The sequence below is a fragment of the Anguilla anguilla genome, chromosome 9 (assembly GCF_013347855.1).
Source record: "Anguilla anguilla isolate fAngAng1 chromosome 9, fAngAng1.pri, whole genome shotgun sequence".
NCBI classification, from domain to species: domain Eukaryota; kingdom Metazoa; phylum Chordata; class Actinopteri; order Anguilliformes; family Anguillidae; genus Anguilla; species Anguilla anguilla.
Window position 1 is genome coordinate 37,844,281 of NC_049209.1, and position 15,252 is coordinate 37,859,532.

Genomic DNA, 15,252 nt, shown 5'->3' on the forward strand with positions numbered 1-15,252 from the left:
TCCTACCCTGATGTATCTTCCCTTTAAAATAACCAATCCCAGCCTAGGTCAAACATATGTTTCATAAGTTAGTTTAACAATAACTATTATATAATCTTCCATTTTAATCAATGACAGATATCTCACTACACACTTACAGAGAAATATATATGCATGACTTGAATAACAAGTATTTGTCCTCATGGTTAACAATTGTTCCATCTTCCAGTTTCAAAGTACATGCACTTTACATGCATTCACTACATGCTGTAATCCAACTGAAATATTGACTCATATACATACCACCATGTTCTAACAAACTATGTTTATATCAATACTGTTGCCGTGATTACTTTGATTTTCATTCATTCATTTTAATAGAATATAATCTATACATTTACTAGATATAGCAACTCAGTTCTTTCTAAATCAGTATTCTTTCTCTTCTCTTACAACTCAAAGGTGTTCTGCACAAGACTGTTTCCCACCAGAAGTTACTTACAAAATTCCACCCAAGTAAATGTTTACAATTTTCCCTCCTGCAACTGGGGGTCAAAGATTCTTTAGGTAGTATGCATCAGTGTACAGGGAGACCACTGTCTTTCCTTAGTTACAAATAGACATAACACAGAATACCTATTGTTCTTCAGAGATCATCCCATAATCACATACATTTAAATATATACTTGATCAGTACAATCTTTAATAAGAAGAAATGTAAAAACATTAAAAGAATGAAGAAAACCCATACTTCCACAGGGTCCCTGAATTGTTTGAGTATCAAAATTATGGGAATCATATGCTTTGGCCTTCGTAGTCACCAGATCTCAACCCAGTTGTCAACACTTGACAGATTTTGGACCGACGTGTTAGACAGTGCTCTCCACCACTATCATCTAAACACCAAATGAGGGATATCTTTTGGAAGGATGATGTTCCAGCCCTCCAGTAGAGTTCCAGAGACTTGTATAATCTATGCCAAAGTGCATTGAAGCTGTTCTGGTGGCTTGTGGTGTTGGGCATACATATGTGTAACCTACAGTAACCCAAAGATAGCAGAGTGAGCGGGGAGTTGAGATCTGCAAGTTTGAAGCTGGGAGCTCAGCTTGAGCTGTGAGGTGGAAACTGCCAGCTTGGCTTACACTGTTGAGGATTGAACTCTTACTGCAATAATACTGCCCAAAGCAGTGATTTCAGTAAGTAGGAAGGGGCCAAGCAACCAGAGCGTGTGACCTGGCAATGTGGGTTCCTGACCTAACTGAGCCAAGGATGCCTCAAAAAAAAGTTTTTGTAAAAATTTTAGATTTTATTGATTCAGATGGCAAATAAAAAAATCACACACTGTAAAGAATAATTTCCTTCCTATACGGGGTACATTCTACCAGCAGATGTTTATTAATATAAGATAAAGATATGACATGATTAGATGTAGACATATGAACACCATAATGTTTGGGACAATTACATCTTTTTTTCTTGATTTGTACAATTTTAGATTTGTGATCAAACCATTCAGATCCGGTTAAAGTAATTTTAAAGTCATTTAAGGGTATTTAAAAAAATTGTTTCACCATATAAATTCAGAGAATCATAACTGGTCAGTTCAATTGCTTTTTTGGTTGCCTTTTTGATTGCCTGTGGAGTATGTTATGGATGTTTGTCAACATAAGGACCACAGTTGTGCCAATGGAAGTCAAGAGAAACAAGAAAAAAAAACGGTCAGAGACACAGAGTAATTACATGAGTAATAAGGCTCTTTTCACTGCTCAGAAATTAGCATTATAGTTAATGTGGTGAATGAGCTTCAAGTTCCAGACACAAGGGCAAGTCAGATGCCCAACTTGATGTCATTGTGTCTAAGCAGATGTACTTTAGATGTCATATTTTAGGTTGTTAAGCTCCAAGCGGGTGTATTGTCTATGGTTGAATGATTCTGCAGCTTTCCTTCCCACCAAGGCCACAAAGCAGGTCAAACACACTAGTCCCACTGCCACAGCAGCTACCAGGCTGTATTTCACTGCTCCCAGGTTGTTAGTATCTCTCCCTGCTAGAGGAGTCAAGCTGTCAGGGTAGACATGGTCAGTGCGGGGGTGTGCTGATTGAGCTATGGAAATAAATATGGGGGGTGTAAAAATTTTAGTTGCCGTTGTGGATACTGTATTTGTTATTGGTGTGACTTGCAGTGCTATATTTGGATCTATAGGTGGTTTTTCAGTGGGTTGGTGTGGTTTTCGAGCAATAACAACAGTGGCGGTACAAGTGCTTGCTTTAGTGGTGGTAGGTGTTGAAGTACTAATAGAGGGTCTGGTAGTCGTAGTGGTGGGTGTTAGCAGAGTGATAGATGCTGGAGTTGTAGTAGAATGAGTCGTAGTTGTGGCTGCAGTAGTTCTGTTTGTTGCAGTTGACACAGCATTTATTATCTCCAAACCTAAAGAAGGGAATACAATTTTTATAATGTGTAAAAGACATACAAAGATTGAAAACAGTGCATATTGACAGATCATTTGGATAATATATAAAAATCATAGAATCTAATAGCTATGAGAGGCATGTGCTCACTTTAACCTTGCATTTCATGATAGGCAGCAAAAGTAGGGGTAATTTAGACAGCAACCAAGACAGAAATTCATACACACATTCTCTCTTCTGCATTTACCATTAAACCCCTGGACTCTAAATGGTTTTTGGCCATTTTTCACTATCTTAATTATTTATTTATTTATTTATTTTTACAGTTTTTCCACATAATTAAGAAGAAGCCCCAAGTATTACATACCAGTTTTATCAGAAGTCTCCTGGCAACCCAAATCTAACAACAAAAGTACATAATTTCACCTCACTGAAAACACCCTGCAATGTAAGTCCAGGGTGTATATAGTACCCACACCAAATATCATGTCAATTCAACTTGCCATTGTTTTACAATGTGGAATTATGTACATGAAGAGCCTGGCGCCTGAGCCTTGCACCAGAAAGGACACTAGACCAAAAAATGTTTATAGAAATGTTTTTATTCCAAAAGCACAATTGAAATGCCCAAGAACTACACTCACCAGTCACTTCATTAGGTACACCAGCAACTCAATGCATTTAGGCATGTAGACATGGTCAAGACGATCTGCTGAAGTTCAAACCAAGCATCAGAATGAGGAATAAAGGTGATTTAAGTGACTTTGAACGTGGCATGGTTGTTGGTGTCAGACGGGCTGGTTTGAGTATTTCAGAAACTGCTGATCTACTGGGATTTTCATGGACAACCATGAAAATCCCTAGGGTTTACAGAGAATGGTCCGAAAAAGAGAAAATATCCAGTGAGCGGCAGTTCTCTGGGCGAAAATGCCTTGTTGATGGCAGAGGTCAGAGGAGAATGGCCAGACTGGTTCGAGCTGATAGAAAGGCAACAGTAACTCAAATAACCACTCGTTACAACCGAGGTGTGCAGAGCAGCATCTCTGAATGCATAACATGTCAAACCCTGAAGCAGATGAGCTACAGCAGCAGAACACCACACCGGGTGCCACCCCTGTCACCTAATGAAGTGGCCGGTTAGTGTATATACCATAAATAAATAAATAAAATACCATAAAAAAATGTTTCTTTGTTTTTGAACAATAGTAAACTACAAAGAAAAAAAAAATATTACTTTTATTTTTACTATATTATTTTAATTGTTGCTGGAGTTACAGGGGAGGGGAGAGGGGCAGGGGGAGTTGATGGCAAAGCTGAGGGAACTGGAGGCGGGGCAGTGGTGGCACACTGGTGGAGCTGTAAAATTCCACTGCTGTACATGAGTGGAGCCATAAAATGCCACAGGATAGGGACAACAGCTGAAAACTGCAAGGGCTGGCTTTTGTGGCCCCAAATGCCTTATCCTCCTGGAAGAGAGCTATTAAAGCTGGCAGTATACTCCGTAAGAAGAAAGAACTTCAGGATTGAGAACCACCGGCGAACATGTCCAGGAACACTGTTGTCGGTATACTCAGTGAGAACACCGCACCATTTAAAGTCACTCCACGCCGCTGGGACGTGGATAATTACAAGGCAGCGCCCAGACCTACGTCTCGCGGCTACGCCATGGATGTATAAAGAGAAGGGCTATGCGAATTCACAGCACAAAACAAAAAGTTTAAAGTGTTTAAAGTGGCTTTAGTTTATCTAGCTATGCAAAAGAAGAAAAAAAGGCGAAGGAGATGATACATTCGCCCTCTAAATCAGAGTAGGACGGAGAATGGAGAGTTTTGTCTGTACATTCGGCAAATGCGGAGTTTAGACGAGGGGGTCCACTTTCTCTTATTTCCGAATGTGTGCTAGACGTTTTTATAACTTGCTGAAACGAGTTGCACCACTCATCAAACATGCGTGAATTCACAGAATTCCCATCTCTACAGAAGAGAGATTGGCGTTGACTCTCCGTACATTAGCATGTGAAGTCTGCCCTCTGAACTCTCAACCGTGACGTAACCAACTATGTGATATTTATACCAATAGCTGAGAGGTGGAGGTCGGAGAACAAGAAAGAAGTTTTACAAAAGTTCTCCCTGGAGGCCGTCGCACACTGCACCGTATGAACACACAACACCGCGTCTTTTTGTGTTTCAGTTGTTCTCATTGCTTCGTTTGCTCAAAAAATTCTACTTCTTACGACGTATACTGCCTACTTAATACATCAGTTGGAGGAATCAGATGACAGGATTTTACCCTCTTGGAGCTGTGGCCATACCAGGTGGAGGGTCAAGACAAACTTCAATTGGGGGCCATAAACTGCTGCTCTGCAATCCATGGACAATGGCCCAGGCTCTCCTATGTCAGACAAAACTACTACCATGGACTGAAAGAATGCATCATATGTACTTGCATGCGGATAACTAAGGATGATATGATAAATGTGGGGGACTGTGAATAATATCATACATAGACAAGCACACTGAACGGGTATGAGATGGTATATGGGGTTATGATCACAAGTATGTAAAGCATAGTATATTTATACATACTGTAGGTATGCCTAAACAAGTGTCTGGGTCACAGATGGGTCACCACCATGGACTCCGATTGAGAAGTATTTGAAGAATTGATAGGTAAAATCATCAATTCATCACGTGCCATCGCACAAAGTATCTTATTACTGTCACTGGATTTTGATGCTTCTCCTGTGTCTACAGAGGAGGGGGGAAATGCAGTTTCTCTCTTCCGGGAGGAGTAGGGGTGGGGGGTTTCTTGGTGGGGCAGATGTTACCAGCCTATTCGTGTACAGACCTTATTTGGGCAAACCAAGGGAGCTGTGGGGTGTGGAAGGCTTTCTCAGGATTAGATTTAAGGGAAATCCAAAGAAACATTCTGGGAGAATCTGCTTAACAGTTATCCTGGTACCGTAGTCTTTGCTGTACAGAATATTTTGGCATTCATCAATACTCACTTTGTGTTCCTTTTCTTTGTCCTAGTTTGTTAGTTTGTGTGTCTTTTCTTTTCATAGCGGTCTTTGTCTTGCTTTATAAAATAAAGTGTTCACCTTTTCCATCATTGAAACTGCCTATCCTCGGTTATTGCCAGCGGTCATATTGTGTCATAATAAACAGTTTTTTCCCTTTTTCAGAGCAGCCAATGCACGTATACGCGATCCCGTATTCACATACATCTTCACTTTACAGGATTTGAAGTTAATGGAGTCAGATAAACATATTTTCCTCCCTGCGACTAAATCTAATTCCTTACAAGACCAAAATACATTATGTTGGGCCAACATCTCATTTTTACACTTCTTTAGACTAGGGACATTGCTGAAATAAAAATGAATGAACAAAAATGACAAAAGAGAAAATTAAGATTGCCTTCTTCCAAACCCCCCTTCTCCTGAACAGAATTTAATAATATTTTATTGAATAATTCTGCCATATATCTCATTGTAATTATGCCAATATTGATGTGTGTCATTGTAGATCTTTTTTAAATGAGCGAAATAAAGAGCGATGGACATGATGAGCCTCAAACCCTTATTGTCAGCATGATCAAATACTGCGCTACATTAAACCTAGGGTCACTTAGGCTGCCACTTGGTCATACAAGGTTGTTGTCTGGGCAGACTTTGAATAATGACTCCACCTCCTCATTTTTCTGATTGGGCACCTGATCGAACCAATCACATCTAATGCTGCCCTTTTCAATAAACATAATTCCTCCGTGTGTGCACCTAGAAGACGCTGCACTGTAGTTGGATTACTTCAGAAACCTACCTCCAAAATAAAATTAATCAGTAAAACTGCCACTCCAAGCCATACGTTATTCTATTGATGAACATGATGATTCAGGAGGTGAAAGTGCACTTTCTGGGGATGAGGATGTTTATTTCCATGCAATTAAGGATGACGTGATTGAAGATGAAGTGAAACCAATGTGAATAACGCTATTCTAATAGGTTACATGCTGTTTTACTGTTTGTCTATTAAAATACAAATGTTACTGTTTGTATATTCTACTACTATATTTCCTAATATAACTATTGGAATATAAACGTTATTTTTCCAGCAATGCAGAACCCAGATATTTGTAAACCGTGTTTGTTACATTGGGATTCATGCCACTTTGATAGGCTCTTTGTCATCTTCTTCAATAGTTTGTAATTGTCAGGAGGTAGCCTGACAGGTGAGCCGGATTCGCCGGGGAAATTGGTTAATTGGAGTCTGCTTGCGGACTGGGATTAGGGCGGAGGCTGATTCGCCGGCTGCAGGGATTGGGGGCGTGGCGCAGCTGCTCCGTGTTAGCTGAAACGAGCTGGAGGCTTTTCAAAAAGGCAGGTGAAAGGCAGAACGCGAGAGTCGCCCGGGGTGTGAATGGTTGTGTTCCTCCGAGGAGGATTTTTATCGTTATGATTACTTTTCGTTCGTTTTGTGTTAATTTGTGTTCCGTTAATATTATTTCTGTTCTTTTTGTTGGGGCTGTCTCCCGTTCTGGCGGTGGCTGGCTGGCGGTCCCAGACGAGAAGAGACACTGCACCGGAGCCACGGGGAGCGAGCGGCGCCTGGACTAAGTCGGAACACGTTATGGGACATTGAGAGGACTGGCGCTGTGCAGAGGGCTGGTCCGGTGGCCAGGACACTGTTGCGTGCAATAGGGAACTCCTATGGGCCTAACTTGAGTTCTCACAACTCTGTAGAACTCCAATTCAAAGGGCTTACAGAACGCCTAAGATCGCGGCAGTCGATTTATCTAAACGCACAGATAAAGTCACTGTACGCAGCAACCATGCTCTGCCGATTTAGCTCGCCTGCGGCGACTAAGCCTGATCCATCCCGCGTGGAAACCAGTGCACGCCCGATGTGCCGACTAACCACGAGGAGCTCCAGGAAGAATAACCTTGCCGACAACCGACCGGGGGGGACAACAACATCACCGCTGCTACGGAACAAGGATTCAGTTTGCGCCGCGCCCCCGACATTTGGAAACCTCCACAATTTCACAACACCAAAACTGTTCTCTCCAGGACCCCACAGCAACCACTGGAGGCCGCTACCTGCGTGAAGGGATGGACAGTGAGACTGGCAAACTTCCCAGGCAATAGTCTAGCTTAGTTTGCATTGAGTTTAATGTGACGTTGTGTGTTTCCGTTTTGCCTTTTAGAATCATTTGCGCTGGCAATTTAATCGTAGGAAATCAATCATATGCATGGTCTTTCTCTCTCCCTTTCTCCCCAACTAACTTTACAACCCTAACGACATCAAACTCGTTGTATAGTCAATAGTGGGTGAATAACCAGCTTGGTTGCATGTATTGCTTAACAGCTGAACTTACGCTTCACTCTCCGGCACTACCGGAAGCAATACTCCTTCCTAGCTGAGCTCAGTTATTCAGCCACGCCGGTTACACTGTACCCCACACATACGTGACCACCCATCGTTTACCCTTCCCCCTTTCGTCCACAGACAAAGGGACACGTGCGCACATGCAACCACACACGCATACGCACCCCTACCGTCCCGTACTTAGAAGTTTCCCTATTTAGATTAGTTTGTGTATGTTCTGTTTGTACGATTGTTTAATAAATCATTGTATTAAACACGTGTCTGTTTTGATGTTGCTGGAATGTGAGAATCTGAGTCAAAATAGCCTATCCAAGAACTACATCCTTCCGGTTATCTCTTAAATCTTTGATGTAATTATTTGATCCTTAATATTTGTATTTTGATTATTAATTGAAGTTCCAAATTTATGGTCGAATAATCTGGATAACTGTAATTTTATGAGGCTGATTTTTAATTGTGTATATATATATATATATATATATATATATATATACAGTACCAGCCACAAGTCTGGACACACCTACTCACAGAAGGGGTTTTCTTCATTTTTACTAATTTCCACATTTTTGAATAATAGTCATCAAAACTATAAAATAACACAAATGCAGTGACCAAAATAAGTAAAACAAATCAAAACTATCTTATATTTTACATTTTTCAAAGTAGCCACCCTTTCCTGTATAATATCTTGGCACACCCTTGGCATTCTCTCAACCAACTTCATGAGGTAGCCACCTGGGATGCTTTTCCAGCAGTCTTGAAGGAGTTCCCATATATGGTCAGCACTTGTTGGCTGCTTTTCCTTCCCGCTCCGGTCCAGCTCATCCCAAACCATCTCTATTGGGTTTAGGTCAGGTGACTGTGGAGGCTAGGTCATCTGATGCAGCAATCCATCACTCTCCTTCTTTGTGAAATAGCTCTTATACAGCCTGGAGGTGTGTTTTGGGTCATTGCCCTGTTGAAAAACAAATGATGGCCTAACTAAGCGCAAACCAGATGGAATAGCGTGTCGCTGCAGAATGCTGTGGCAGCCATGTTGATTAAGTGTCCCTTCAATTCTAAATAAATCGCCAACAGTGTCACCAGCAAAGCACCCCCACACCATCACGCCTCCTCCCCCATGCTTCTCGGTAGGAGCCGCACATCCAGACATCATCAGTTCACCTTCTCTGCATCTCATGAACACACAACGGTTGGAACCAAAAATCTCAAATTTTGACTCATCAGACCAAAGGACAGATTTCCACTGGTCTGATGTCCACTGCCTGTGTTCCTTGGCCCAAGAAAGTCTCTTCTTCTTATTTGTCTCCCTCAGTAGTGGTTTCTTTGCAGCAATTCTACCATGAAGGCCTGATTCACACAGTCTCCTCTGAATAGTTGATGTTGAGATGTGTCTGCTGCTTGAACTCAGTGAAGCATTTATTTGGCCTCTAATCTGAGGTGCTGGTAATTGCCAATTTCTGAGGCTGGTTGAAAATGCCTTTACTATGTGTGCCTTTAAAATGACTTAATCATTGTGCTTCAACATTCTCCATCTCTAAATTTCACTGAAGTTCTAAATGAAAACTACTTTTTGGGGGTGCATTTCAAAAAACATATTTTTTTAAATTATAATTTTAGTTTTGTAAAGACATTCATACATAGGCATCAACTTCACTATTTATATTTGTCTAAGAAACTAATTTCAAGCATTTCAGCATAAGCCTTTTGATCAAAATGTCTTTAAGATCATGAGAAACATACATTCAGTCAGGTGTGTCCAAACGTTTGACTGGTACTGTATATATATATTTGAAGAAAACATGCTACTTGTAGGCTATCCCTGAAAAAATTGCTAAATAAAAAAATGCAATTTTCAAAATAGAAATAAAATGCTGTCAAACAAAAGAATGTCCCATTCATTTTCTACAGGTTTTTAGCGAGGAACACAAGCCTGTCTACTGCGTCTGGCTTGAGGTATGCCCTATGGCATGTTACAATGTTCCCACTAGTACTGAAGACTCTGTCTGATGGGGCACTTGTAGCAGGAATGGAGAGGTATTTCTTTGCAAGATTACTCAGCCTTGGGAAGTTAGCTTCATGGAGCTTCCACCACTGAAGCGGGTCTGTGTTAGGGGACAAAAAGTAGGTTGATAGCTCAATTTCAACTTTGGCTTCCTCTGACTGGGAGGCAGATAACACTGCTTTCTTGAAGAAGCTTGCTAGAGTTTCCTTCTTGGGCACAGGTTCAGCTTCTTCTCGGTGCACCTGCACAGATGTGCCAGGCTGGGGTGTGCTTTTCTCAGCAAACAGAGACATCATCTCCGTAATAGCTCCTTTCTTGATTCCCTCCACCATGTCATCTTCTACTTAAGTGGTTCAGAACCGGGGGTCCATCAGTAAGGCCATGTCCAGGAGTTAATCTGTAACAGGGAGGGTCAGCGTATTTGTTGTTGAGGTACTCCAGTGTCGTGCTTTTGATTTATTTTGTGAGCTCTGTCTCACCCTCCTCTGGCTGGAGAAGGCTTTTGTTGAATAGGTGGAGCACTGGTCTGAGGCAGGAGATGCTCACATAGGCTTCACCAGACAGCGCTTCAGATAGATAGATAGATACTTTTATTTGTCCCCATGGGGAAACTGGTTTGCAGCATAATCACAAGGCATTTCATCATAACATCACAAAAAACACTAATAGACATACTAATACACATACTTCACACATTGCAATAAATTAGGTGTAAAATATATAAAAAATAGAAATAAAAATAAATAGTTAAGATGGGGGTAACTCCTGCCCAGACCAGCTGGACATCTTTTATGACCAGAAAGGAGTGGTCAAAGTGCATGGGGGACAAAAAAGTGCTAGTGAATTACCCGTTTAGAAGCTTAATGGCTTGTGGAACAAATGAGAACTTGGATCTATTTTTAGTAAATAGAGGGGGGCGATATCGTCGCCCAGATGGCAACAATTCAAATGAGGAGGCAAGGGGGTGCCTCTGGTCACCCACAATGTTGTTTGCCTTATTCACCATTCTGTCTCTGTAGATGCATTCCATACTTGGTAACTTGATCCCTAACAGTTTACTGGCCGTTGTTACAGTTTTTCTGACAGTCTTTTTCTGTGCCTCAGTAGCATTTCCAAACCAGCAGATGATGCAGTAGGTTAAAACACTTTCAATAAAAGCACAATAAAACATTTGGAGCATTTTGTTGTGGACATTAAAAGAAAGCAATTTCTTTAAAAAGTATATTCTTTGTTGTGTCTTAGTGCTCATGAGGTCAGTCCACATGTCCCATTTAAGCTCATGGTTGAGCACAATGCCAAGGTACTTGTAATCTGTAACAGATTGTGTTCGCTCCCCATTGATAAAAGTAGGGTGAGAGGATTGCAGCTTTCTAAAATCAATGGACATTTCCTTTGTTTTGGAGGTGTTTAGGAGGTTTGACTTCTCACACCACTTTAGGAAGTAGTCAAAAACTGGCCCATGCTCCTCCTCCCCATCATACAGGAGGCTCACCAAGGCAGTGTCATCTGCATACTTAATAAAGTGCCTATTAGGGAAAGTGCTAGTGCAAGAGTTGGTGTATAGAATAAACAATAAAGATGATAAAACACATCCCTGGGGGGAACCTGTGCAAGTGGTCATTTTGTCAGAGAGTGACATACTACTGGATTCTACAGCTAAGAAAATCAGCAATCCATAAAATCAAGCCAGCTTCAAGTAAAAATTCTGTAGCCAATATGTCTGCTAAAATACTGGGTTGAATAGTGTTAAAAGCGGATGAAAAGTCCACAAATAAAATCTTAACATGTGTCTTTGATTTCTCAAGGTGAGTGTGCAATAAGTGCAATAGAGTCAGAATTGCATCTTCCACCCCCCTAGGGGTTTGATACGCAAATTGCAAGGGGTCCATGAGGTGCTGTGTTTGTGATACACTTGATGTACTTCTTCACCAGACGCTCAAAGCACTTCATGACCAGCGATGTCAATGCTATTGGTCGAAAGTCGTTGGACCCTATGTGTCTGGGAATTTTTGGCACGGGTACAATTGTAGATATTTTCCATAGGGTAGGGACTTTGTGAAGATTAAAAGAGGACCTAAAATGTCAGTAAACACTGGTGCTAGCTGTTCAGCGCAGTGCTTTAAAATACTTCCACAAATATTGTTGGGGCCTGGGCTTTTTCGTGGGTTACACCCTCTAAAAAGGAGAAGGACTTCAAATTCCTTGATGGTAAAGTTGGGTGTAGGGGGGGAAGGCGGGGCATCACAGTGGCAGCCTCAGCACTGTTGCCACTCTCAAATCAACAAAAGAAGCTGTTGAGCTGGTTTGCCATCTCCAGTCCCTCACTACCATGCAAGACAAAGGTAGGTTTACCCCTGCCCTTGTGTAGAACATTAGTCATGGATTTAATTCCCTGCTATGCCTCTCTGGGATTGCTGGATGCCAGAGTGGCCTCTATCTTTTGTTTATAGCTGTACTTGTCCAGCTGTATTAGTTTTTTTTTATTTTTAATTTGTCTCTGTATGTCCCTTCTGGCTGTTTCATCCAGGTTTCTGTAAGCTTTTTTCTTCTGAATTAAAAGATACTTTAATTTGTTGGACACTCAAGGCTTATCATTAGGATAAACTTTAAAGGTCTTAGTAGGTATCACAGAGTCTACACAGAAATTAATGTAATCAGACACTGCTACAACTTGATCATTAATATCAGGGATATTAAAGACCTCCTATAATGTGCAGTTGAAACATCCCTGCAGAGCCATTATGCTGTCATTGTTCCAAACTTTGACAGACCTTGTTTGAGGCTTCTCCCTCTCTAGTAGCCTCTGATAGACAGGGCGGAGATAGACCACACTGTGGTGGACACCCCTAGTGGTAGGAGCGTGGATGCAGTGTAGGCGTCTTTGACAGTTCCATAACACAAGTCTTATTTTTCCTGGTAGAGCAATCAACATACTGATAGTATGTGCGCAGGCACTTTTTAACAGAACAGTTATTAAAATCCCCAAGAATAAACTTGGGTGCATCAGGTGAAAGAGACTCAAGTTTCTGTGAAAGGTTAAAAATAGTCTCTAATGCCTTATTAAAATTTGCCTTTGGGTGTATATATACCATGGTGAGGAAAATTTGAGGAAACTCCCTGGGCAGATGGAAAGGCCGAAGAGAGACACACAGCAGCTCGATGTCAGGGGTGCACAGGTGCTCTCTCACCACAACTGCCCGACACCACTCGTCCCTGATGAGGAGACAGACGCCGCCCCCGCAAGTCTTCCCGGTGATGTTGGGGTCTCGATCGGTCCTGAACGCAGAGAAGCCTGAGGGCTCCACCTCACTGGACGCGATGTTACTGTCCAGCCATGTCTTAGTGATCGCCAAGATACTCGTGCAGGTAGTGGGCGTTGGCTGACGCTCGTCTGTCTTCGCTTTCAGGGACTGCGCGTTGATGAGCAGGGTAGTAGGCGGGGGAGTTTGTTTTTCAGCCTCTTCAGTCGGTGACGAATGCCGCCCTTACATCCACGTTTTCGCTTCGTCCGTGTAGTACCTCTCTTTGAATTCGTTTTAAGACAGTTCGGTATCGAGTCTACAACGGTTAAATAGTCCAGAGATGTGATTGCGTAACAACAGTAAGGATTCTCTGCTGTATTGGATTTCACAGGCTACGCCACCAGCAACATAGCCGTGGTTGCATCCTTGGGTAAAATACGTTTTTAAAATTACCGCAAGCAGTCCAATCACACTCCATAAAGCGAAATCCATAGTTGCTACTTCAGTGCAAGCAAGGTACGAAGTAAAAAAAACAATCACATCCACGTAAACAAACACGATACAACACACAAATGCCAAGCGTGAAATGCAGCAAGGCAGCCACAGAGCAGTGCCCCGGAAGTAGTGTAGACATCCTTGTGTAGTGAAGCTTCATTAAATTCTTGCAGTGGGCTTACAGCTTTATTCACTGACTCAAACACGTCAATATCTTGCCAACTTGGGACTAAGTGCCTGCTTTTCTTCGCTGAGCCCAGGACCAGGGCTATGGCTATCTGCTGTTCCAGGACTCAATTTTCTGTTGTCTTGAACCCCACCTGGTTGGGGACGCTGTAATAAGCTGGAGAGTGGATAGACCGACCTCAGCCTGTACCAAAGTCCCTTCTCTTCTTCTAGCTGAAGGAGTAAGCGCTGACAACCTTTTCACAGACCCCGATGGCATGGTCAATCCATCAATCTTTCACATCATTCTCTGTAAAAAAAAATTTTTTTAAAACAAACAAGAAAAACTTTTAGAATGTAACCATTTCATCATTAATGTGACAAAGACAGCATCCACACATTGTGATAGGCTAACATTTCCTAATAAGCCTTATTTCTGTTATTTATGTTTAGACAGGGAAAATAAAATGTTTCACTCTGCATAATTTCATTAATTCATACAAGACGACATACACACACAATTATTAGACTATATTATTTATTCATGTTTGGTCACAAAAATAACTTGGCTGTTTGTTTTATATGAAATATTTATGCTTTTGATTTAATTAAAATAAAACAATGTTTTTTAATAATTAGTGTGAAACTGGATTGTTAGAATTACAACTACAGTTGTCTAATTAACAACGCTGGTTACAGCTAGACACTTACCGATAGCGTTGTGAAGCCTGTGTCCAAATCACTGGAGATGGGTCCACTTGTTCATCTCAAGGCTATGATCATGTTGGTCCCGTTATTGGTAGTCATGCAGACCTGTCATATGAGATGACACTGGAAAATGATGCAGCTAGCTGCTTTTTATCAGGCATTTTGGGACTGCAGTCAGCATCTGCATCTCGCAGTGTCTGACATTGCTCCCATTCCGCTGCAGGGTTCTGCTTCAGGTCCTGGAATAAATTTGTCGTGCTCGCATATTTAGTTGCAATAGGCTTTCCACAAATTTTACCCAGAACAGTGGTTTGCTCGATGTCAGACCTCGCAAGACAAAACCACTTCCACCTCACCAAAGTGACATTGCCTTTTTTGGGAACAAGCTCATCGTTTGTCAAAGCATTTGTTGCCGTCTTGACAGTGTGCCCACCAGTTCCGACGAACTCGAAATCTTCGTTCTTTGGCATGGTATCCAGGAATGTGATGGGTGATTGATTGATAGTTTTCAGGGACGTTCTGCTTGACAACGAACAATCAACTGCCGCATTTCCATGTGACTTATTGCTGTAATCATGTAACGTTTTCTTGTTAATAATAATAATTAATAAATAACAGTAATAATAAATTTAAAAAACTCTCGCATTTCCCCTTATAACATTGATTTTAGCGATTTGGCCATTTTGCACATCATGCTAAAACATAAATTTGAATCGCCCAGCCATATTGTATAATTTATAAAGCATGTCCTATTGACACAGCTCTGTGATGTGTTTACTCCATACAACCTATTCATGTAATCTAAGATGATATACCTGAACTGAAACTTTTAATATATCTTTAATTTTGGAGATATAACTGA

General features: G+C 41.4%; 2 protein-coding genes across 2 annotated transcripts in view; one reads left to right on the plus strand and one right to left on the minus strand.

The window, feature by feature from the left end:
* Positions 1–7,870, plus strand: part of LOC118235201 — a 37,605-nt gene extending 29,735 nt beyond the window's left edge. The window contains exon 4 of the mRNA XM_035432338.1: positions 6,951–7,870. Within this exon, the coding sequence (XP_035288229.1) occupies positions 6,951–7,494 (544 nt within the window). The 3' untranslated portion in view covers positions 7,495–7,870. The remainder of the gene's footprint in view (positions 1–6,950) is intronic.
* LOC118235202 (MANSC domain-containing protein 1-like) overlaps positions 385–15,252 on the minus strand; it is a 36,649-nt gene continuing 21,781 nt past the window's right edge. The window contains exon 4 of the mRNA XM_035432342.1: positions 385–2,407. Within this exon, the coding sequence (XP_035288233.1) occupies positions 1,851–2,407 (557 nt within the window). The 3' untranslated portion in view covers positions 385–1,850. The remainder of the gene's footprint in view (positions 2,408–15,252) is intronic.